The sequence below is a fragment of the Balaenoptera physalus genome (genome assembly GCF_965194825.1).
Source record: "Balaenoptera physalus genome assembly, chromosome: 11".
NCBI classification, from domain to species: Eukaryota; Metazoa; Chordata; class Mammalia; order Artiodactyla; family Balaenopteridae; genus Balaenoptera; species Balaenoptera physalus.
In genome coordinates this window covers 36,842,668-36,869,258 of record NC_138896.1, presented here as the reverse complement: position 1 = coordinate 36,869,258, position 26,591 = coordinate 36,842,668, and the positions used below count along the sequence as shown (strand labels likewise).

Sequence of the window (26,591 nt, the reverse complement as noted above, 5' to 3'; positions counted from 1 at the left end):
GATGAGTTAGACATTTGTACACACCCATGAAACTATTAGCACAATCAAGATAACAAACCTTTCCATCATCCTCAGAAGTTTCCTCATGCTCCTTTGTAATTCCTCCCCAACCCCAGAAAACTGTCGATCTGTTTTCTGTCACTATACACTAGTTTTCAAGATCTAGAATTGTTTATAAATGGAATCATACAGTATATGTATTACACTCTTTTTGGTTTGGCATCTTTTATCTAGATTCTCAAGGACTCTTTGTTTACTCAATAGAATCATCAGGTGAATCACGATATTCCCTACCTAGACCAGGAACAGGACTTTGCTTAATTTAGTGGCTATACTTGGGAGCAAGTGGGATACTGAGGTGCATGGAGGACTCAGGTGTTGGCCCTGCCCACTCTGCCTTGTCTCCTCATAGGCAATGTGGAAATAGCTTTATTTGAAAAAGAAACACTAGTTTTCTTCTGATTACAAAAGTAACACATATGCACTGATGAAAATATGTAAGTGCATAAAAATATAATTTAAAAACATAAAAATTACCTGGAATCCCACCATCCAGAAAACCTCTATTAACGTTTTGATAGTCTTCCTTATGTCCTTTTTTAATGCACTGTTATGGACTGAATTGTGTCCCTCCCAAATTCATATTTTGAAATGTTAACCCCCAGTACCTTGGAATGTGACTGTATTTGGAGGTAGCACCTGTAAAGAGGTAATTAGGATTAAAAGAGGTCATAAGGATGGGGCCCTAATCCAATAAGACAGGTACAAGAAGAGGAGACATCAGGGATGGGAGTGCATGCAGAAAAAGCCATGTGAGGAGGCAGTGAGAAGACGGCCACCTACAAGCCAAAGAGAGAGGTCTCAGGAGAAACCAAACCTGCTGACAGCTTGATCTTAGATTTCCAAGCTCTAGAACTGTGACAAAATAAATTTCTGTTGTTTAAGTCACCCAGTATATAGTATTTTTTTATGGCAGCCATAGCAAATTAATATATGTACATCTAAAAATACATATATTATCTTTAAAATACTGGCATTGATCTGGCTATAAAGATGGTATACTACTGCTATTTTACATTATATTATGGCCATTTCCCTATGTTACGAATGGCTATACAGGAATTTTGATATGCTAATGTGCCAGAATTTATTTCATTATGCCCCCTATTGTTGGACGTTTGTAGTCCTTCCCATTTTTTGCTTATCATAAATAACACCATGCTGAACATTAATGTAAAAAAAATGTCCTTCCTGAAGATTTCTTTAAGGTAAACTACTAAAGGTAGAAGTAGTAGATCAAGGGGTATTTTTAAGACACTTAATACATATTGCCAAATTGCCTTCTGGAAAACTTACATCACACAACATATTTCAGCAGTATATGACACTGTCCATTTCATGACAGCCTCACCCACACTGAGTATTTTCATTTAAAGCATCTTTGCCAACAGGATTTTAAAATGAAACTTGACAAGCTGATTTTCAAGTTCACTGGAAAAGAAAATTTGAAAGAATAGCCTAGAAAATTTAGAAAAAGAATAGCTATGAGTGTGGATTTGCAGTAGTAGACAGTAAAATAGATTATTAAGGTGTAGTTATTTTAAATGATGTGACACAAAATCTAGAATAGATATACAGATCCATGATATATGTTATTTTAAATCAACGAGGGAAAGGAAGAAATAATCAATAAAAGATTTCAAAACAACTGCTTACATATTTTAGAAATAAGGGTAAACCCCTACCTCAGACCATACACATAATAAATATTAAATGGATTAAAGAGCTAAATGCTAAAAACGTACATACAACAAAAAAAAACCAACAACCAACCACTGACAACTACTACAGAGGAGCATATTTTTATAATCTGGGCTGGGGAGGGAGTTTCTAAGCAAGTCACAAAATTCAGAAGAAAGATAAGAAATGACTGACAGATAAGACTGGATCAAAATAAAAAACTTTTGTACAACAAAGACACCATAAACAAAGTTTAAAAGTAACTAACAGTCTGGGAGAAAATATTTGCAACATATATAAAAGACAAAGAATGAATATCCATAATCTACAAATTAATAATAAAAACTCAAGCAACAAAAAAGTTGTCAAAGAATATGAAGATGTACTGTAATTCATTAAAAAAAAAGGAAATGGCCAAGAAACGTAAAAAGATACTCAAGTTTAATAATAACTAGGCTAATGCAAGTTAAAACACAGAAATATTTTATTTTAGTGTATGTACTTCTGTATTGTTTGGGTTTTGCTGAGGACTGATTGCTGTACTACTCATGGAAATAAAAAATTTTTAATTAAAATATTTGCCAATAAAACAGGCCAAAAAACGGTATTATTTTTTTAAATAAATTTATTTATTTTTTATTTTTATTTTTGGCTGCGTTGGGTCTTTGTTACTGTGCGCAGGCTTTCTCTGGTTGCGTCGAGCGGGGGCTACTCTTTGTTGTGGTGCGCGGGCTTCTCACTGCAGTGGCTTCTCTTGTTGCAGAGCACGGGCTCTAGGCGCACGGGATTCAGTAGTTGTGGCATGCAGGCTCAGTAGTTGTGGCACGCGAGCTCTAGAGCACAGGCTCAGAAGTTGCAGCGCACGGGCTTAGTTGCTCCACGGCATGTGGGATCCTCCTGGACCAGGGCTCGAACCCGTGTCCCCTGCATTGGCAGGCGGATTCTTAACCACCGCACAAGCAGGGAAGACCCGGTATCTTGTTTTAATTTGCATTTCTTTGATTATTAGTGAGGTCAAACTCTTTCAAGTTTATTGACTATTGTGTTTTTCTTTCTTTTTAACCTTTTTTTTTTAAAACATCTTTATTGGAGTATAATTGCTTTACAATGGTATGTTAGTTTCTGCTGTACAAAAAGTGAATTAGCTATACATATACATATATCCCCATATCTCCTCCCTCTTGCTTCTCCCTCCCACCCTCCCTATCCCACCCCTCTAGGTGGACACAAGGCACTGAGCTGATCTCCCTGTGCTATGTGGCTGCTTCCCACTAGCTATTTTACATTTGGTAGTGTATATATGTCCATGCCACTCTCTCACTTTGTCCCAGCTTACCCTTCCCCCTCCCCGTGTCCTCAAGACTATTCTCTACGTCTGTGGTCTGCGTCTTTATTCCTGTCCTGCCCCTAGGTTCTTCAGAGCCATTTTTTTTTTTTTTTTTTAGATTTTTGTGTTTTTCTTTCTTTTTAAATAAATTGCTGTTTGTACACATTTCCTATTGGGGATTCACATTTTTTTCTTACTTATTTGGAAAGTACTTCATATATACTAAAGACAATTACTCATTGTCATATATGTTGCAATTATTTTTTTCCCAGTTTGTCAAACACCTCTGAATTCTGTTTATGGTTTCTGCCTTTGCTTTTATGCTGAAGAAGTAGTTCCTCATCTTGAGATCAAATAAATAGTTATTAATAGTTCTCTACAGTTCTTTTGGAGTAATGTGAAATCTAACAGGAAATCATAACAGGAAATTATTTTAGTATATAGTATGAAGAAAATCTCATGTGTTTTCAATTGTCAAGTGTCTCAGCACCATTTGCTATATTACCTTTCCGTTCTCCATGGATGTGAAACGTCATCTTTAATCTTGCACTATATTCTTACATACACTGAGATAAAGTTCAGAGTTTGGATGATTGCTTAATTTATCTACCAGTTTATTCTTGCATTAATGCCATACTACTTTAGTATGTAGTATGAATTTTAATACCTGGTGGTACTAGACTTCTCATTTCATTTTTTTTCCCTTCATTTTTTGGTGGGGAAGGGGTTTCCATTTATTTATTCTCTTGGAAAAATTTTTAAAGAACTTAGTTTTTTTTTTTTTAAGCACAACTGGGATTCTGAATAGTCCTGCATTAAATTAGTAGATTAAGATGGGAAGAACCAAAGTGTTTACTATATTAAAGTTTCCCATCCAAGAATATGTCCTTCCATTATTCACTGTTTCTTAAAGATTTATAGTTTCTTTACATTAGAACCTATGGACTTCTTAGCTTTATTCCTAGGTAGGTATTTGTTGTTTGTGGGTAAAAAAAGTTAAAAACTTCTAGCAGATCTCCCCGACATGCTCACCTCACATCCATACTATTTATGAGTTCACATCATCCTTCTGCCTCCCACCTTTGTTCCTGACCCTTATCCCATCTCTAATGGCATGAGGTGGTTCAGGGATGGGTGATCCTTGGTAACACGGTTAGGCATGGCATAGGTATAAAGGAAAAGTATGGCTCATGAACTGTTACTGGGTGTTATATAGTTTGTATTGCTATTATGAATGGAATTTTCCGTTGGTTATTGGGGGTATTTGAGAAAACTTGATTTTTTATATACAATTGTATCTGACTACATTCCTTAGAGTTCTTATTAGTTTTAGTTATTTTTCAGTTCATTTCCTTGGGTATATTATCATATCACATCTGCAAATAAAGATATTTGGTCCCTTTCCCCCAGTATTTATCACACATATTTCTTGTTCTTCACCTCCTCCCCCATTCCCTCTCCCCACCACCCCAAACTTCCAGGGCAATGTTAAATAGAAATGGTAATGAGGGCCAGCTTCATGGGCACGCAACCTGTTCTTTCAGACAGGTCCTGTACTCAGAAGGGACCCACACTTAGTTTAATGCTCCACTGTCCCTGTCTTTAAATTCTTAATAGTCTTATCTTTGAACTTATGTTTTTAAAATGAAGTCTGATGGGACAATGGAGCAAGCCCGTGAACAGAGGAGACATGCGACATACATGTGTCCACACTTCTCCATTGCCCCAATTTGTGTATAGTGTTCACCATGCCCCAGAAGCACAGAATTCCAGTGGACTCACATGTGCAGGTTGAGTTAGACTCAAAGCAAAGCCAAGGTCAATGGGCCATGACTATGCCTGAGTAAACTGGGCTGCTGACGGCCGGGAGAGGCCACTTTCCCGTCGAATCAGAACCTACCTCAAAGGTAGAAAAAAGTCAGCAACGTTCTAAGGAGCACTACCAACCACGGAATTCTATCATATCCTTTTTCACTCTCGTTATTTCCCTATGTTAGCCAAATGCTTATGCTGAAAAGATAGGGCAACTCGTAGTTCCTTTTCCCTTCAGTCCTTCATTTTTTTTTTTTTTATTGAAGTACAGTTGATTTACAATATTGTGTTAGCTTCAGTCCTTCCTTGTTAAGGAAGCTTACTGAGTAAGTCAAAGGTAGAGGGTTTTGGTACAATGCGTGTGAATTAGGAATTGAAATAAAAACAATATAGTTTTGTGCAGAATTTCCACTGTTCTAGTAAGAATTAATACATATACATATATGAGCTAGCAAAGAGCAAATGTGAATTGTGTAATTTTGGCGATTCTGCATAAAAGATAATGCTCTTATATTTACATTTAAAACCACCATTGCACAATAAAAAGACAAATAATAAAATACATGCTAACAATTTAAAAGTTTAATTTTTCTTTACCTAGAACAACATTAAATAGCAAATAAAAACAACAGACCAGGTTGAAAGACTGCAAAAGAAAGGAAAAAACTTTTTCTTTTTCTTGTTAAAATACTTTTAATGCACTTGTTTCTTACCCTTGGAGCAAGGGGCTCCACATTTTCATCCTGCACGGTGCCCTGCAAATTATATAGCTGGCCCTGGAAGTAATAATGGGTTTTTTTGTTTGTTTTAGGCTTTATTGGAACCACCTCTGATTCAACCTCACTATTTATAAAATGGATCATTATAGAATTGTTATTGATAATTAAAGACTGGAAACACCTACATGTCTATCAAAGGAGACTGATAAATAAATTATAGCACTTCTAGTCAATGGAATATTGCACAAATGTAAAAAAAAATGAATCAAGAGAAAGCTCTTTATGCACTGAAAGATCTCAAAAAAATTGTTAATTAAAAAAAGGTATATCTGAATATGTGTTTAATAATAAAAGGGGGGAAATAAGAATACACATTTGTATTACCTACTTAAAATATTAAATTAAAAATTACCTACCTGGTTTTGGGGTGGAGGATTGGGGTACTGAACTAGTGACTAGGCCAAGAAAATTAGATTTTACGTCCCCTTGGCCACCAGAATATCTTTCACAGTCAGTGCCAGAGAAACATCTCGCCCACTACAACCTGGCTATTCATAATGCCAGTCTGAGGCAGAACCATGGTTTGTGAGCAAGTGATATTGTTGCATCATGTTGAATACATGCTCCATGATGTCCCATTTAAAAACAAGTTGTGGGACTTCCCTGGTGGCACAGTGGTTAAGAATCCGCCTACCAACGCAGGGGGCACGAGTTCCATCTTGGTCCGGGAAGATCCCACATACCGTGGAGCAACTAAGCCCGTGCACCACAACTACTGAGCCTGCACTCTAGAGCCCGCGAGCCACAACTACTGAGCCCGCATGCCACAACTACTGAAACCTACATGCCTAGAGCCCGTGCTCCACAACAAGAGAAGCCACTGCAATGAGAAGCCCGCGCACCACAACAAAGAGTAGCCCCCGCTTGACGCAACTAGAGAAAGCCCGCATGCAGCAATGAAGACCCAACACAACCAAAAATAAATAAATAAATAATTTTTAAAAATAGTTGTGCACATTTACATTACCCTGGACACACATACACACCCTACTATATTCCTGCTATAACAAGGGGATATACAAGTAGGATCCAAAAAATTCAATCCTGTAAAATGTACACGTAAGTTCTGTAAAATAAGAGCCATAAAAACTTTTCAGGCAGTCTTTACTCTCAAAAAAACAAACAACAAACGAACAGGTATAAAAAGATAATGAGGGGCTTCCCTGGTGGCACAGTGGTTGAGAATCTGCCTGCCAATGCAGGGGACACGGGTTCGAGCCCTGGTCTGGGAAGATCCCACATGCCGCGGAGCAACTAGGCCCGTGAGCCACAATTACTGAGCCTGCGCGTCTGGAGCCTGTGCTCCGCAACAAGAGAGGCCGCGATAGTGAGAGGCCCGCGCACCACGATGAAGAATGGCCCCCACTTGCCGCAACTAGAGAAAGCCCTCGCACAGAAACGAAGACCCAACACAGCCGTAAATAAATAAATAAATTAAAAAGTCATTTAAAAAAAAAAAAAAGATAATGAAATTTAAATGTACACAAAGGGCCACATCCTAAATTGAGAATCCTAAGCGACTGTGAGAAGGTCACTTTCTAATCATCCCCCTGCTGTCTCCCACACATAAAAACTGTAGCCCATTCTTGTTTGAAAATAGGGGCTCCCCAAGGTGGGAAGCAAACAAACTGTATTATGTTCTTTATGCATTATTGTGGGGTATTTATTTTATTTGAATTTTTCTAAAACTCTAAGACCTTGTGAGAAAATAATGCTTAATCTTCTCCAGGGAAAGGGTGAGAGACTACAAATAACTCTAACTCTTACTCCACTGCCCCCTCCACCAAATGCAGGGTGGTCCACTGGAAGGGGCACTGGCTTTGAAATTGGTCAAAGATAAATAACACACTAACACACTTTGCACACACTGACCATTTTATGTGATTCTCCCCTGACTCTCCATCTTCTTCCTTAAAAAGACTTAAGGAGCGCTTCATCACCTCTATGGGAAGGTCTTCTGTGACACCATCCCCCAACTCAGCTTAGGTGCTCCTGTTCCGGTGTTCCTACAGCATCTGCTGAATTCTCCCAAGAGATGACTTATTTTACTGTGTTGCCACCTTCTATTTAAGTGTCTTTCTCCTTCATTAGCTCATACGATCCTCCAAGGCAGAAACTGCACCTGTGTACCTTTCTATCCCCAGTGCCTAAGATACACTTGGTTGGCAGCCTCTTAATAAATGTCTGTTTAATGCCAAGTAATTTACAGTAGATAAAGAAGTTAAGCTTCACTGACAATTAGAACCAGCCTTAATATCTGGTTATAGAAACAGGCTGGGAAAAGAAATCCTCTTGGTCTAGACTAGTCCAGACTCAATAGTGCTGTTTTTAGAAAACTCTCTGAATTAAGGTCTTTAGGGCCCCTCTGTTATTCCAACAATTTTGCTTCTTTGCCACATTCTAACGCCTCCACCCCCTGATGAACTCCCTCACTCCCAAATCTCTGTTTCTGCTCCAGAGGACACATTTTTTTAAGCGCAGAAGTCATATGCCTAGTTCAGTGGATGCCAAAAGCCCTTCACAGCAGATTTCCAACTCTGTTTCCCTTCCCAGGACTTTGCAGAATTCTAAAGATGCTACTTCAAAATACTTTTAGATGACAGTAGCAACTACAGACCACCTATTTTCTATTTCCTGCCTCCAGTTGGGAACAAGTATCAGCCATTTTTGTTGCTATGTAAATTAGCACATTTGTATTGCTCTGTATTGTTTACTAAATTCTTCCAGGCCCAGCTCAAAATACCATTCTTCATAAAACCTTACCTTACAAGGCAAGAAAATATGCTGGGTTCCTTCATAGCCCAACTAAACATTTAACCTTTCTCCACACTCTGCTTGTGCCTTTGTCTGTTGTTCTCCACTCCACATATTTCTATGCCTTGCCAATGGTCTTATCCAGCTGCTTTGAATCAGATGGTAAGTCCCCTGATGACTGGAGCCCCTTTTACACTTTCTGCCTTTGCACTCATCATCTATCTATCTGCTTTCGGCTCCATTCACTCCCTTGCTTTACAACGTATGTCAGAGGCTAAAGCTCCATAAACTACATTTCCCAAGCTTGCCAGCTTGGTGTGGGTTTTTTTCCCTCCAGTTTTGTTTTTGGTGAAGTTCTACCAATAGAAGAAACTGGTGAGAATGGAGGAGAGGAGGATGCTTCTGATGGTATTGCAGGTAGCACAGTGGCAGATGAATACGGACTCCAATGTTCTTGTTCAGACAGCACAGTTCCTGGTGGCAGCAGTAGTGAGTGTTCCCAGAGCTTCAGCAACAAAGAGTTCCTGTGCTTGTGCTGCCTATTTTGGTGGCCCTACCTCAATTACCAACAAGGAAGTAGAATAAAAAAAGCCACCAGACTTCCTGGATCCATGCTGGTAGACACAGAGGTAATACTTAATGGCCTAAAGCTGGTAATGGAAGCTTTTTCTTACTCTCTGAAAGGATTAAAAAACCTTGAATTTTGAGCCCACAGCTCCATGCTCTAGTTACTATCTCTTAAGCAGAGGTAGAGCCAAGGATAAGGATGGAAAGGGACTTATGAGAGCTTATGTTTTCCAGAAGAACCAGGAGACCTTAAGAAGGGAAACCACACTCACGTAATGCTAAATACCACACTCTAGTACCAGTGTTAAGTACTTACTGTTCCCCCAAGTCTTACTAAAAGCATGTTCTCTATTCATCTACAAGACTCATAAGAAGAGAAGAGCTATTTAAAAAGGAAAAAAGAAATGCAAATGGCCCTAAAAATATGAAAAGATGCTCAATTTCTCTCATAAGTGAAAAGCAGTTAAAACTGTACTGGGATACCATTTCTCACCTATCAAACTGGCAAAAATCTAGCAGTTTGACAGTATGCTCCATTGGCAAGGCTGTGGGGAAACAATCGTTATCATATATTGCCAATGAGAATTTTAAACTGTGATTAAACCCTATGGAGGTGAATTTGGCAATATCTAACAAAGTTATACATGCATTTACCCTTTGATCAAGTAAGCCCTCTTCTAGGAATCTATCCCAAAGGCAACAGCACAATTTGTAGTAGCAGAAGACTGAAAACAACCCAAATGTTCATCAATAGAGGACTGGTTTAATAAACTACAGTATATCTACACTAATGAGTACCATGCAGTTATTCAAAAGGAATAAAGAATATCTTTCTACATAGTTAGCTCTAGGATAAGTGTTAAGTACAAAAAAGCAAGGTAAAGAAAGAAAGAATATATAGCATATAGTATGCTACTAATTATTTAAGAATGCTGGGGAGGATACAAAATATTAATTACATATATTTACTTATTTTCCTTTTTTTTTTTTTTAAAACGGATAACCCCAGAAACTAAAGGGGAAAAAGAGATCACCTACAGGAGTAGAGGGGACAGGAATAGAAACTGGATTTCTCTAAATACAACAGCTTTGTATATTTGATTTTGCAATTATGTGCATATTTTACATAGTTATAAAACAAAAAAATTTAAAGGCAATCACTAAATACTGAAAGCAAAATGAAACAAATGAATCTATCTGTATGCTGAAATAGTGGCATGACCACCCAGAGAATTATTTTAAGTGACTTTTAAACACAGTAATTTTACTGTACATCTCTAGTGGGATATACCTTAAGGGCCCTAAAGGTAACTGCAAAAATCTTAAACTATTTTCAGTAATCATATGGTTTAAGGTACTACTAGTAATGTAATTCTGAGACTATTTTGCATGTACTGAAGACAAAGCAAATTAACTATTGTGCTTTATCAGTAGTAACCAAGATTTTCAGTATGGAAAAAAGGAGATGGAAGATCAAAAGGTTAAACAAAAACTTTGTGTACTGAATTTTAATTAGAAGTGTCAGCAGGCACTAGTGATATATTTTACCTGTTGAATATATGATATACAAATAAATAAATATATGTGCATGTATTTCCTACTTCTGTCCACTGAAAAGGCCTAGCAATAGTGACCAACCCAATAGGAAGTGCTTAGGCTGAGGTTTCCAAATGTCATTTCCCACTTGAGGGAACCAGGGCTTCTTGCAGAAATGGCTGATTCCAGATGAGGGACAATAAATGTACAAGATGAACCTGGTACATCGTGTCACGCCAGAAATCAAGGAATTACTGAGGACTACTGAGATTATGTCAGAAAGACTCGAGCCAATATGAAGAAGCTAAAGATGGGGACAATCTGAATATCAATAAAAATAACCGCAAGTGATTAAAAGATGTCCAATTTGTTTAATCCCATAAATTCAAAATAATATGTACTTCCCCTTCCACCCTCCTCCCCCCCAAAAAAACCCCACAATCACACTTCACTGGTCACCTTTGGAGGATGCTAGGTAACCACCTCTTTAATTTGAAAAGTGGTAAATAAGAAGAAAGAATATAACATTTATCCTACTTTTCCTGGGCAAACTGCATTTTAGGATTACCAAATGAGTGTTCAGGCAAGTTTTTCTCTTTCTAGTTACTAAACAAAGAAGAAATGACAGGATTAGAATACAACCATTTTGCAATTCCAAATTATAAAAGAATGAATTTAGGAAATAATCATGAATGGATGTGACTATCCAAAAGCGAGAGGCAATCAAAGATTTTCTGTGCTTCTTGATAGACATATACCACCATCTATAGAGCATTTTACAAAAAAACAAACAAAAAACAAAACCAAAAATATCCTGAATCAGATTAAGCCTCTATCTAACTACTAAATACAAGAAATACAACAGAGGAACACATTAAATGTTACCATGGGGATCTAATCACCAAAATCTAGGCTGTTAGAAACTCTGCAGGACAAAAAGTTAGTTTCTTCAACATATAAATTATAATTAGAGAGAGGGGAAAAAACAAAGAAAGACAGAGACAGACATATGTAAGGGAACCTACAGATTTAAAGAGATTTAAGAGTCATAACAGCTACTTGTTGATAGTATGGACCTTATTTGAATTCTGATTTAAACAACCTATGAAAACACATAAACTCACTCCAGACTTTGATTTGATTAGGAACATTTGAACACTGATTTAATACTCATAAGGAATAACGGTTCAATTTTGGGGTATTATAATGATATTGTGATTATGGCTACAAAAAGGAGGCTTTACTTATAGAGATATATATTGGAATATTTATGGGTAAGATGATAAAGTGTCTGGAATTGGCTTCAAAATAATCTGATGAGGAGGAAGTAGGTAGTATACAGATAAAACCAGGTTGTCTATGAGTTGATAATTCTTTAAGCTGGGTGGTGGGTATTATTCTCTCTCCTTGAATAACTGATAGGGTATTCAAAGAAGTGAACTTAAATACAAGATTAAATGAAAAGGAAGTTTTGACAATTATTATGAAAAAAGTGGAGGGATTTGGCAAATGCTACATACATATCACAAAGTGGAGTGCCACGGCAAAGCAAATACATTTTTTGAGAGGTTTAATGTTTAAATAGCAGTCATATCTATTCTAACGTTCCTTCTACGCATCAGCAGTAAGACAGGTTAGAGTTTCCTACAAATGCCTCCTAACAAAGAGGCAAGACTCTCCCAGGCAAGAATACATCCCAGCACCAACCAGAAGCAGCCACCAAATGAGAAAGGGCTGTGGTGGCAGGAGCAGATAAGGTGGGAGAAGTGCTGTGGGTAGAGTCTGACGCCCAGATCTGGTCAGTGTGGTTGAGGAGGGTCCCATTCCCATGGATGTATGAACCCACAGGGTTACAAAGCTTCCCCAGGAGTCTGTGCAAGTGAAGCAGGCATGAGGAATGACATGTTGTCAACAAAAATGTGAAAGAAACCCTTTGGTGGAAAAAGAAGACTAAAATCTTATGATGCTAGTGCGGTTATTTTTATTTATGTTTTTCCTGACATCATTATACGCTTTAAGTAATAACATTAAAATCTGATTTTAAAAAACAACACAAATATTTTAAAAGTAATTTTAAGGCCTATTAGGAGAGTACTACTCTAATGAGAGTAGCCTGAACTATGAAACAAAGAACAAGGAACTATGAAAGGAAGAAATTCTGAATCTTGAAATGTAAGAGTAGAGCTTGATACCCTACTAGTTTTTCATGATGACATTATTTTAGCTTTACTTTTTTCCCCTGTGAAAACCTGAAGTTCGTATCAGTCAGTGGTTCTCAAGGGAGGACTGCACATTTCATAGGAAAGAGGGAGCAGTAGGCAGCTACAATTTAAAAATAACTCCAGGTGATTCTGACACACACTGTGGCCCCACTAGAGGACCACTCCTTTCTTGGAGGTCCCTGTAGAATGGCTGGCTGAGGCCTGTGTGCAGCTAAAATGCACCTGAGATCATCAGCATGGAAAGCTGGCCATTACTACTTCAAACACCCCTGTAGACTCAGCAGAGCTGCCATGTCAGACAAAGAATAATGAAATCTCCCTACACTCCTTCACAACTCAAACCATGTCCCTGACTGCCCAGCATGGGGGCAACTTTGCGCTGTAACATAGTAAAATAAGAGCCAAAGGGGATCCCGCTGCAGGCCATCTGCTGACAGGTACACACACATATCTGCCTAGGTGCTCCTATTTGGTGGAGGGACGATGACAGACAAATGACTGCAGTGCTCTTTGACGTCAAGCTTGTGAGCATCATAGAAGAGGACTTGAAGGAAAGTGTCTGACCAGACACCAAAAACACTTCTTGCATCTCTGCAATCTTCTTTCATCCCCTGACATGTCTGAGACTATTATGGCTTCTGATAATGCTGACTAACTCAGTGTAGACAAAACATACAGACCAACAACAGCATCCCTCACTACAACTGATCCTAAGTTTCATTCCTGCAATGGCCTTTCATGCCAGATAGACCTGTTTCATGGATAATTACAGTGTTCACAAACCTGTTCTTCTCCAGTAAGAAGGGAGAGGTGCCTTCTATGCAGCATGCTCAAAATGCAGTGCACTGGGCTGAAGCCAGTAGCCAAATGCTCTACACATCCTGTGACTGAAGGTGGTTTGGTTTCTAATAAGATCCTTCTCAGTAAGGGTGCCCCTAACTACACAATCACATACACAGTGAAGCCTAGTCTATAAAACAACTTGGGCAGCAGGTGAAAAGGAGTGGCTTCCCCCAAACACCCCATCATCACAATTCTATGACCCTCCACGGAGTTAAAAGCCTTGATAATATCAGGTAATGCTTCAGCACTAACTTTCAAATGACTTAAAAGTCACAAAGATTATCAACATTTATATTTAAAACTAAAAATTACATCCATAGCAAAATTAAAACCAAATTATTTATTTTAGTTGAGCTCTAAAAGTTCTCTATACATTGGGATAATTTCTACTCCTGCTACTTTATTAATATTACTCTCCCAAATTTCCCTAAAGTAAAGGATTACATTTAGGAAACACACGGCGTTACGAAAATTTAGACTTTTGACCATTCAAAGAATTAGTAAACATTTGCAAGTTACTCTCATATTTCCCATTCTAGTTTTCACCATGTTTTTAGGACACAGTCAATATGGTCTGTGTCCCAGCATGAACAGGACTTGGAGAGGAGAGGAGAAATTAGTCCCTTTGTAAAGGTAAAGAACTACTTTATGTACACCAAGGCACTGGCATCTTATCCCTCCACTTGAACATACAGAGTCCCTTTTCAAAGAAAGCTGCAGTAAAGGCACAGATTCAAGGATCTAATTAGTTAAACTATGATCTTGATAGGAAATGAGCAAAAACCTGTGGGCATGGATAAAAGAGGTCTAGACAGGAAAAGCCACTCATGGTATCTGGAATGTTAAGACCTGGGACAGACTATACACAGAGCCAGACTAAATATTACCTAAAACAAAAGCAAAAGCAAAACATAACAGAAAACAACCAAATAGACAACTAAACAAAATTTAAAATGCCCTTTCGAAAGATCAGCCAGGCCATATTTCCCACATGATAACTTAATTTTCATTACAATAATTTAGTTACTCTGGTCTTATTTAAATTTATATGCAGGCATTTTCTTGAGGTGAATTTGGCAAAGTAGGGCAAATATGGACTGCTGTGTCCATGAAAAGAAGATATTCTCATAGCTGAGCACACCATTCATATCAAATCAGAGGCCAAAATACCTGCATAGCCTTGGAAAGTAGGAGCATGGGATCAATAATATAGCAACTTCCTCCCTGACCCTACCTACCATTAAATATAGAAAAGCCTTTGGTCTGAGAGGCTTTGCCTATCATAAGCATTCCCCACATAGCAAATCTGAATGAATCACTAGAACATTTTCAATTCTTAACTACTAGTACAATATTTACATTCTCTTAAGTTTACTGGAAATTATTATTTTGACTACTTCTAAAAATATAAGCCCTCTCTATGTCACTCAGCCATAAGGCATTCAAATCAACCAGAGTTCTTAGTCAAAGCTGATTAAGAGGTGAATTAAGATGAGTTAATGGAATTACAAAATATTTGAAGATAAAATATCTAAGTGTATACACAAAAATATAATTGTAACACTTACCTAATAGCCCCTTCTCCAGAGTGAAGGTTTTGTTTGTAAACATACATTCAAAAGCCACAATGTGAAAAATCTTATTCACTGTGTTGTGAGTCCCAACTATTCGAATATACCTGGGGGTAAAAAGAAAAGAAAATCTGTTGAAGAAAATGAGCTTCCATCATAACGAATCCAAAGATAACAGAATAAGATACACTATGTAAACATACTGTGTACCAGAGCATGGACTAAAGGAGACTCTGAATTGGCTTCAGACCCTGTACCTGCTCCTTAGGGCTAGCTCCAACTGAGCCTGGAAGAATTACAGCAAAATTAAGGAGGTACCACTTTCCAGAGAATGAAGTAGAACTTAGATTTGGTTTACCTAGAAAATCAAACCAGGGATTGTTCAGCTCAACCCCTGAATGTCAGTACAATTGTATATCCATGAGACACTTACACTGGAGAATAACAAACAGCTTCTATCCTTGCTTTGTGGTTAGGAATGTGCCTGTGCACAGGTGCACAAACACACACAAAGTCAAATGCTTTCCAACTCAATGAAAGCTTTCATCCATTGGATGAAATGCATGAAATCAATACTGCTTTCTTGTTGAAAGTAAAAATCCACGGAAACTACTGAAAACCACTCACAGCTTCTTGTATTTTAATATTGCTCCTGAATCCTTGTTAGGAAGTTAACCCTATATACTTACGCCAGCCCCCCACTTGACTGCTAGGAAGCCTTCTCCTGACCAGAGGAAGTGATCAGCAGAGGTGACCCAGCCTGCTCTGCAGCCTCCCGCCTGGCCACCCGGATCTGGCATCTGCATACAGTGCAGAGTTTCACAGGGCAAGTCTCGAGCCTCTTGGCCTGTTCACCCTCTCTGACAAACAAGCATTAACCTTGGAGCAACTTGCTCCTTTCACTCTTCAAACGGACCCGACAGTTCACAGGTTAATGAACAGACAAACTTACTCTTCTGAGTGTCACACAATTTCAGAGGGAATGTAATGTGCCACACACAGTCTTACTGGAATTCAAAAGAAGAATAAGAAGAAAAAGAACTAGATTAACTGATAACGCTCTCTCAAATTATGAACTATGTGCTGTGAAGGATGGGGCATACTAAATGAACAGATTTCAATTAGGAGATGACAGACTGGGCAAGGTTTTAGTAATATCTTCCCTCCGCTATGTAAAACAACCTTCCACTTAAGATGATACAATTTTACGTCTGAGTTAATCGCTGTTCACTAATTCGGTAATTTCCTTACATTTCTCGTCACTCCAAGTTAACTGTATAATGTAAATGCCAACTGTAAAAATTCACATAAAAGAGGCTATATTTGGGGGTTTTGTATCTTGGGCTATTCTCCCTCCTGTTTCTTCAAACCTGAATCTCACCGCATTCCCTGTGCACCTCATTTAGCCACCTGCTCCTTGACATGAGCTGATCGCTCATCTTCATAACTGACAGTAATGCTTTCTCCTGGACTGGCTGCTCAGTGTTCCCATATCCACTGCAGGGAGACACCGCTCTTCCTGTGTGGAGAGTCAGGGCAACTGCGGTGCTCACCAGAGCCCTCTGGGTAAGCAGGAGGTTGGCCCTGATCCGTTCTCTCAAGCCCTCAAGGCAGACAGAAGGTGCTGATTTTACTGGGTTTGGGTGGGTGGGTGGGGTACATTTAAACTAAGTTCTAAAGGATCTGGGTAGAACGGACTGTGTGGTTCTTTACTGTAGGCAGTAACAATCTCTCTGGGCTTTCTGGAGAGGAAGGGGTGTGTTAAGCCTGGCACCTTGGCCTGAATCTAATTTTGCCCATTTCCTTAAACCCACAGGAACTCAACCAGCATAGCACTTTCAACCGCACATAGTCGTGACAGTCTGAGTGCTGCTGTCGGCAATCTTGGAGGGAATGGAGGGAATGTGGTTTGGTGGAATTTGATCAGATCATTTTCCTGTTCCCTAGGTCAAATCTCTCAAAGGAGAGATAGCTCTCCTAATACTGTGCAAGGCAGAGGAGCCAGGAAGGGACTAATAGGGCCTTTCCCCACTGGCAGTTCTTAAGGTTAAATAGTTCAGGCTGACCTAAGGGGATGCAGTAATGTCCCCCCCACTTTCTTTTCAAAACATTATATGGAACCAGGCTCTCCTAGTTTAGATAACAGTCATTTCCCAAATTTTACCCTGGTGCAAATATCAGGAGTGGGAGAAAATACAGAACCTTCCCCTCCCTTGTCCCCCAGTTATAGGAAACTGAAAATAAAAAATCGTACTGGAATACATTTTACAGCCTTAATGATAGTGTTTGTGATAACTAACAAGATAATATGTATGACTGCAAAAGCATTGAGAGATGCCTCCAGATAAAAAGTTCTATATAAATGAAGATAATGTTATCTCTGCTGCATAATCCTGAGGTCAAATTAGCAATTCACCACTGTACATCACACTTCCTGATTAGCCTGTTATATGTAATGCTCACAACAAGTTTAATTATTCTAGTTCTACAATACTTTCTAAGTCTACATAAAATTATAGCCTAATTTACAAAAATGGCATAAAGTCCTTACTCAAATACACATTTAAAAATGGTAACAAAGTCACAAGAAAGAAGCCATGCTCCTTTTTTCCAGCAAGGAATTGTTTAGCATAGGACTCTATCCTTTACTGAAGATCTTGTCTAGAAATAGCAAACAGGCTTTAACTAATCCCCCAACTTCAGTGACTGGTAGGGCAGCCTGGAGCTCTCCATTAAGAACACAGGGGCCCTGTCCAGCTCAGGGGAAGGCATGCCCTGATCCATGAGCAATGTCTAGAGGAAGAAGGAGGCAGCACCATCAAGGTACCATCTTGGATCATAAGCAGATTTCCTTAATGGGGCTCACAAGGGAACATCCTGGAGGCAGAAGTTATCACTATCCAAGCTACTGAAAAATCCAAGGGCTGGTGATGGGAGGGAGTCCTCTCTCTCTTTCCTTTTTTTTCTATGAAAAACAAAAGAAAACTTGCTTCTGGGTCATAACACCTAAACAGGAGAAGCAGATGCCACATTTCTCTGTCACAAAAGATTCTGAATAAGAGGTAAAACTTAAGCTTTTTTTCTTTCAACATCATCTCTCCAATGCACACTCAGACTCTGATTTAACCTGATAATAAGGGCAGTGGCAGCTAGTGACTTCATCAGTGTGCAGAGAGGGGAGCTGCTGAAAAATATGACAGCTATCCTTTGTTCTCTCTGAGGTCCTCAACAGCAGCTCAGACAGTTGGAAGATAATTAAAACTTAGTGCTGAGAAAGGCAGATATGCAACAGATTGGCCATTTCTTTTTTTTTTTTTAATTTAGTGTCTTTTAAAAAAATTTTATTTATTTTATTTATTTGTTTTTGGCTGCATTGGGTCTTCGTTGCTGAGCGCGGTCTTTCTCTAATTGCGGTGAGCGGGGGCTACTCTTCGTTGAGGTGTGCAGACTTCTCATTGTGGTGGCTTCTCTTGTTATGGTGCGTGGGCTCTAGGTGCACGGGCTTCAGTAGTTGTGGTTCGCGGGCTCTAGAGCGCAGGCTCAGTAGTTGTGGCGCACAGGCTTAGTTGCTCCGCGGCATGTGGGATCTTCCCGGACTAGGGCTCGAACCCGTGTCCCCTGCATTGGCAGGTGGATTCTTAACCACTGCACCACCAGGGAAGCCCCAGATTGGCCATTTCTGATGAGGATGAATGCTGTTCACATGAGCCCTGGTGTAACAGTCTGTTTCCAATATTCTCCTCCCTTCCTTGTGTTAGCTGTCTTCTAGTCACTGACAAAGACTGGGGCCTCAACACAGTTCAAAACAGGATGTTTCAATGCAGAAGTTTCTAGGAGCTATAATATTGTGGGTGAAAAGAGATTCTTCTTTAAAAAAATGAAACCTAAACCTAAACCTTCCAAGGATAGCACTCTGAAATTGAAAGGCACTATAGAGTTTTGAAGTACTTGCTTTAGAGTCTAACAGGACCAGGTGTGTAGCCCAGCCCCATCACTTAATTAGCTGTGTTACTTCGGGGAAAAAAAATGTCTTAAACCTTTCTGAACCACAATTTCCTTCTCTATAAAAGGTCAGTACACAAGCCTTATATGATATTTAAACGAGGTAAGTATTTAAAGTGTCTAATGCAGTGCTTGGCAGAGTAGAGTATCATTAAATAGAAATGCAAAGAGTAGGTCGCTGGAGGCGGCATTTCTTTTGGACTTCAAGACTGCTGGTTGTCTGGGAGAGCATTCCTAACTGTGGTTGTTAAAGTGGTGCATCCGCATCCATGAATAGGCAGGCCCAAGGATGGACTTCAAGAGCATGGGCAGGGGCTAGTCCTTACCCTTAGGGCCCCACAGTATATGTAGAAAGAAGCTACATTCCGAACGCAGATTACCTGGCTCTATGTTATTTCCTGCTTTAAGCCCCTAGTCTTTAGAAAAGTCTATTTTAAATGTTCTTGACCTGACTCGGCTCTGCACAAGGAAACAAGGGAAGAATCTTTTTCCCATATTTGGTCCAGCTACCCATGCCCACAGAAGAGTTTCTTTTTTGTGCTAACTCTGGAAGTTTGGAGTTTTAATTTATTAAGAAAAATAGCACTTCTTACAAAGAAACATCACAATACTGTGACCTAGAAAATTTCTGCCTTGGAGATTTCATTGTATTCCCTGCCTGTCCTGGGAAGGTACTACAAATTCCTATTCTTAACCTATCTTTCCATCATTTCTTGTCAGGACGCTACCGTATTTCATTTCTAAGTCACATACAATACATCTTTAACAAACTGAATATAGAAAAACAGCAACTTGTACACCCTCCCTTTAAACCCCTTGGAACCCTCTAGTCTTGGTATTCTTTAGTCTTTAGCCTACTTGTGGTTACAGTTGCTCCTTAACCTTTGCCTCTAGTTATAAGATCATCTAACACTGTACTGAGCAGGTTCTGCTACAAGATAAAATTGAATTCAGCAAAAAAATTTTAAATGAGCTCTCAAGGGATCAACTAAAGCCAAAATCCATCAGAATTTTATTCTTTGGTAAACAAAGTTTTATTCTCAAATTGAACTTTACATTCTTGGGTTAAACAAAGATGCTTGAGAAAACCAGGGTTAGCCTAAGACTGGGATCCTTAACAGCACAAGAAGGGATCCTTAACATTTTGGCTCTTCCTCTGAGGTCTCCATGGAGAACTCTGCAGAGAAAAACTGTTCTTTGCTGTGGCCAGAGGCAGTCACCTGACAAGAACTTTAGCTACAGCATTTACTAGAGACTTAGGACCATGTGGGATTTGAATTCACCATTTCCACGATTTCCTATTTGACCTTTCCTTTCAAGGAGATATGAAGAATGTACATAAATAATTCTCTAGCCGAAAAAGCTGGAAATGTATGTGGGTTTCCCCAGTATGATATTTTCTTCTAGTTCTAGGTACCAAGTTAATGCTCTTATAATCAAACCACAGACCAGAGGGTGAAGTGACTTCAGGTCTTGTTGCTAAGGCAGCAAGTGGAAAACAGTTTACTGCCAGAATGACAAAAAGCTTCTAGAAAAAGCATGTTGCGACAGAACAGATTTGTTACTCTTAGAAAACCTTCCCTCTGGCTGATCTGTGGAGCTATAGATTCTCTTCTACTGACTTCAGCAAGGGTCCCCAGCAGCATTTGCTTATTTGGGAGAGGAAGAATTATTGAAAGGTTAAACACTCTGCCAGAGTTAGCCTAAGCAGAGGCTACTGTCTCAGAGAACAGCCCTGATGCTGTCTGACCGTTACCCCTGCAGAGGGAGCAATCATGTTCCAGCAACTCCACTATTCAACCTGAAGGGCAAACAAAACAAGAAGTCATCTTGTTTTTCAGAGAAAATTGATGCTATACAGAATCAAGTATGCAGAAGGGATAAGATCGGTAAATAATTACTAACACAGCATAACCCAGTGCTACCCAAAATAGAAAGTCATTCCAACATTAGAGATAAATATTTAAGTGTTGTTTTTCATTTGAGGGAAGTGTGCATTTTTAACAATAGGCTTTTTTTCCCCACCCCCGAATATGCAGAACCTAAAACCTGCCATAATAATATGCCTTCAATCTATGAAAACATATTTGAAATTAATATCACAAAAGAACTTAATTATAGTATTTATTTACATAAATCATATGAAAATGATATAACCTGTAAATTTATTTAATTCATTTCTATTTTCTGCTTGCACATTTACCAGTCAATAGCCTTGTAGGTATACTGAGTAAATGTGCTATTAATCAAGATTTAATAAACACTTACTAGGTACAAGAAATTCTGCTAAGCACTGTGAGGAATGGACCAGGAAGACAGGACATAAACCTTCATCTGGAGAAGTTTATAGTGCAGTTTAGAAGGTAAGACTAAAACCCATCAAACTGTATGATTTTTGACAGGACTGAGCTGAAAGAATGACCTAGGTTCTAGTCAGAGCTTCACAATGCATTAGGTATAAAATTGGGGGCAAGTTCCTTAATTTCTCTCAGTCTCAGGCTCCACACTGGTAGTAGTGGTAAGGAGAAAGACATAAGAGCCTCTGACCTATTCACAAATGGTAGCCTAACCTTAAAACACCAAATTTAGCAGCATGAACTTTAAAAGTCCTCCCTGTGAACAAAACAAAACATAGCTAAAACAGAAATAATCCCTTTCCTGCCCCGCCCCCCCACCCCCAGATGATCACAGTCTTATCCAACAAATATTAACTGAGTATTTACCATGGGTCAGCTACTCCTGCTAGGTGCTGGGATATGGGATTGAACACTACAGATAAAATCTATTCCTCATGGAATTTACATTTCAGGTCAGGAGACAGACAACAAATAAAAAAATCAAATAATTAGCCACTGGTTGGTAGGTGATCTATTTAGCATAGAACTTCATAGACAAACTTGCTAAACTGGAAGGATAAACAGTTATAAAACCTCTCCCTGCAGGAATAAAAGAAGAGTCAAATGGGAAGGCATGACTAGCTCTGATTGAGAATATGGATATACCGTAAATGAGTCTGCGATATAGACACAGTATACCTATTATACATATTTAGCAGGATATAGGCAAAAATCTAACTAAGTAGGTTTGTTAGGGTCTGGAAAGAGGAACTGATTTGAATTTCGTGGGAAGAAATGTCTTATTTTATTTATTTCATGGTTTCGTTTTCTTTTTATCTCTGCATTTTTTCGGATTGTAATTTTCAAGGGATTATAGAAAGACAAAATGGCAAGTGAAAGATATAAAATAAAAAATGAATAAGGGAGAGAGGGAGGGAGGGAGGGAAGAAAGGAGAAAGAAAGAAGAGAGACAAAGGGAGGAGCCAGAGGAGGGAGGGGGAGGGGAGGAAAAGATCATGAATATGTATAAACCAATCCCTTCTTCTGTCTGTTATGTGCTATTGTGAACAAATCTCCATGTGGGAATACTGTTAACCAATTTTATTACTCAATAAAACATCTGAAACCAACACAAAATATATTTTAAGAAATAGAACTAAATTACCAAAAGTTCAATATTTGCATTTTTTCATTAACTTTTCCCCTAGCCCAAGATGCTGGGAGCGGGAGAGAGAATTTCACCAGTTTTATCTTTAAAATGGCTGCATTATCTTTTTCCGTTTATCCAGTAGGCTGTGCATTTCCACGAATGTAGACAAATGAGTCTAATGGAATTGTGCACTAGAGAAAAAGTAGAAGAAAATTAAATCCGTTAGTTTCCCTATGAATCTGTAAGAACTCATTTGGTGACTATGACCTGTAGCCAGCCTGCTTTAGGATCATGATGGGTAAGGGAAGTTTCTCTTTTTTTTTTTAAACCTAAGACTATGGTAGAGATATGCCACTTACTATAACTTAACATTTTAAGGGCTGGAGGAGCCTGTCCTTTTTTTTCCTTTTAGAGTGGAAGATTAAATACAGAAGGAAGAGAGGCAAACAGAAGGAGAAAGAATTTGCCTCTCCCTGAAGAAAAATCTAAGAATCCTTCTAAGAATGTAAACACTTGACACTGAGAAACAAGACAGGAATTGCGTAAGACGGTTAGAATAACAGAAGTGAAAACTGAGTGACAAGTCAAGAGAGTAATAAAGAGAGCATAGGGAGTAAGGAAACCACGAATCTTCATTCCGGACCTCTGAGAAACTAGCACTGGAATTAAAATAAAAGCCACCAGCTTCTGAACACATCCCATGTGCTAGCCCTTGCATGCATTATTTCCTTTCATGGAAAACTCATACCCTACACACTCATACAATCAGGCTGGAGATTTCAAATCTCAACAGAACACACGTCCCTCAAAGCCTCTGTACTCCTTATGAGCTATGTAAAGAAACCTGGGTTCCAGGCAGTAACAGCTTCTAACAGAGAACTAACTGAAATATATTTGGAGAAATATATATTTCTCCAAAAAATATAGAAATATATATATAAGAATATATAAGAAATATATATATAAGAATATATATAAGAAATATATATATAAGAAATATATATATATTTGTTTTCTCCAAATATATTCGGAGAAAACAAGTTCAACCCAGAAAAGCTACACACTTGCCACCTACTATCCCCAGACTTCTATGCTCACAAAAAATTTCAGGGACCCTCCTTTGCCCTTTGGGAAGTTCTCGACCTTTACCTAGAGAATTGATCAGGGAGAAAAAAAAAAAGATCCAGAGATTTACTTAGCACATAATTCAATATCAGCATAACTAGGTACAAAGCTACCAACCAGAGGCAGAGTAGTCAAAGTAAACAAAAATAATACTACAGAAAACTTGAGAAGAACACTCACACCAACAGCACAGGGAATGCAAATGATAATAGGAAACAGAAGTATTTTTGTCTTGGGTGCCAAAACTGGTGTGGCTATGCTCTGTCTCGGGGTTTGTTAAAGCCGGAAGTGCATGACTGATTTCGCTGTAGAAGCCTGTACACTCCAGCTTCCAAACAGCATGAAGGATTACTAATTTCAGCACTACTGGTATAAGAGATTTTGCTCCTAAAACCTGTCAATGTGTTAGAACTTTAATACAAGCAAAAGAGAAAAGAAAAGAGCAAGATGTTCTGAGTGGCACTATTTGGTGACCTACAGAGTCTGCAGCTTATAATAGGGGCTGAGCAGACATGAGACAGCTTCAAACCTAACAGTCTGCCCAATCATTTTAGAAGACATTTCCCCATACTCATGCCTTTTGTGTTAGAAGTCCTAACCGAACCTGAAGCCTGAAGCCTGTCCCAAACCATATTTCTACTGGATTAGCAAGCAGGTTGGGAGGTGGAGTAGTTTGGCAAGGATTTTTGTTTTCCTTCCCGAAAGCTTCTTAAGAGTTCAACCATTCATGACCTAGACTTTACTGGTATAGCATTAGTGCTAAGTCAGTGATCAGAAAGAAAATGTCAATCCTTACACTTGTCTGAGAAATTCAAGGAAAGAAAAACTTATGAGAGAAATGCACACAAACTAAAATGTATACTTTGTAAGAGAGGATTTATTTTTTAATAAACAATGTAAATATTACATTACTAGTAGTCACTGCTACTGCTGTGGTGTTTGGAATCCTCATTAAAATAAAACAAAACTGGCTTAACTATTTCTCTTTCTTCTTTTACAAAGAAACTTTTACACATACATAGTTTAAAAAGTCAAATAGCCTATAAGATTTATTATGAAAAATACTCTCCCCATGCTCCATTTCCTTCTATCCCCAGAGGCAACTGTTCTTACCTGTTTTAATGGATTATTTCAAGATTTATCTCACATCTATAATTATCATGCATTTAATGCTACTTCTTGATTTTCCAGCTTTAGGCCTTACCTACCAATCTACTACTATGGAAGACAACTTTTTAGCTCTCTCCTCCATATGTACCCTTTTCCTATCCCCCAATTTAGACTGTATTGTAACTTTGGTTGAATCAATACTCAGTGTTTACATCATGATTATGTAGATATTATTCACAACTAATATATGGAGTACTTTCCTTTCCTGCACAGTTTTTCTTCCCTACTAAGAGAAAGAGCCTTGATTTTTGGTTGGAAGTAGTTTTCTTTCAGAATTTTGAAGGTCTTATTCTACTGCCTGTCAAGTTTCTAGTTTTGCTATTGAGAAATCATTATGATACCTGACTTGATTTCTCTCTTCCTTTTTCGCTCTTTTATTTTTTTAATTTTAAAAACATGTCCCGTTCTGGAAACATGCAGATTTTTCTCTGCTTCCCTAGTATTATGAAATTTCATGATGCCTTAGTATGGGTCTATTTTCTTCTACTGTGTTGGGCACTCAGAAGGCCTTTGCAATCTGGAAATCCACGTATTGATAATTCAGTTTTGGTAAATGTTCTTGAATTATTGTTATTGAGTTCTTCCTTTGGATTTTTTTAACCTCTCTTTATGGAACTCCTAGCTTTGAATATTGGACCTCTTTATCTTTACCTGTATTTTCATACTTCCTCTATCTGTCATTTTTTTGTGATTTTGTTCCACTCTGTGGGAGAGTTGCTCAACTTTATCATCTGTGCTCTCTACCGAGTTTTCCATTTCTGCTTTAATATTTTAAATTTCCAACTGTATTTCTTATTCTCCAAATGTTCCTTTTTTATGGCTTTTCCTTCTTGGTCTAAGATTGCCATATTTAACCTCTCTGAAGATAGCAATAATTTTTTTTAAAGTTTTCATCTCCCTATATAGTTTTTTTTTCCTGTTTGTTTTAGTCTTTATGTTTCATATTAGTTTCCTCAAATGTCTGGTTGTCAAGAAGGTTGTCAGGAAGGAACCTAGACATTTTCCTCAAGAGGAAATTCTGAGAATATAGTTGCCTGAATGGGTCAACTGTCAGGAAAATCTCACTTTCAGATTCTTTAGCTCTTCCCTCTTAGACTGATTGAATTATCTAGAAAGATGTTTCTAATCCTCTGCATGGGAAATACGAGCTTGACTACCAGAGTTTCAGAGTGGTGAAACAGGGTAGGGGTATTCGTCTGAATGTGTGGCAGGGGAGATATTACTGAAAGGTAGGGTCTAAGCATCAGACCACCTAATCTTCCTATAGTACGACCTTTCTAACCTATGCATGGTTTCCCACTTTAGAGACCTTCTGTTTTACCTCTGTTTTATCTTCATCAAAGAATAAATTTCCAAAGTCAGATAGAGAAAGACAAATACTGTATGATCTCCTTTATATGTGTTATCTAAAAAAGCCTAACTCATAAAACAGAGTAGAATGGTAGTTGCCAGGGGCTGGGAAGTGAGTGAAATGGGGAGATGTTGGTCAGTTGGTACAAATTTCCAGTTATAAGTTCTGGGGACCTAATGTACAGCATGGAGACTACAGTTAACCAAACTGTATTATATATTTGAAATATATATTTGAAAGTTGCTAAGAGGGTAGATCTTAAATGTTCTCACCATTAGGGAAAGGTACTTCTATGAGGTGACAGAA

The 26,591-nt window shown here is 38.4% G+C and overlaps 1 protein-coding gene across 4 annotated transcripts in view; it reads right to left on the bottom strand.

The window, feature by feature from the left end:
- The window catches only part of BTBD9 (BTB domain containing 9), a 401,355-nt gene that overhangs the window by 130,852 nt on the left and 243,912 nt on the right, over positions 1-26,591 (bottom strand). For all 4 annotated transcript variants that reach the window (XR_014250710.1, XM_082412539.1, XM_082412537.1 and 1 more), the window contains one exon: positions 15,149-15,258. Coding sequence is in view for 3 of the 4 variants with exons in the window: in XM_082412539.1 (XP_082268665.1) it covers positions 15,149-15,258 (110 nt within the window). In the remaining variant the exon portion in view is untranslated. The remainder of the gene's footprint in view (positions 1-15,148; positions 15,259-26,591) is intronic.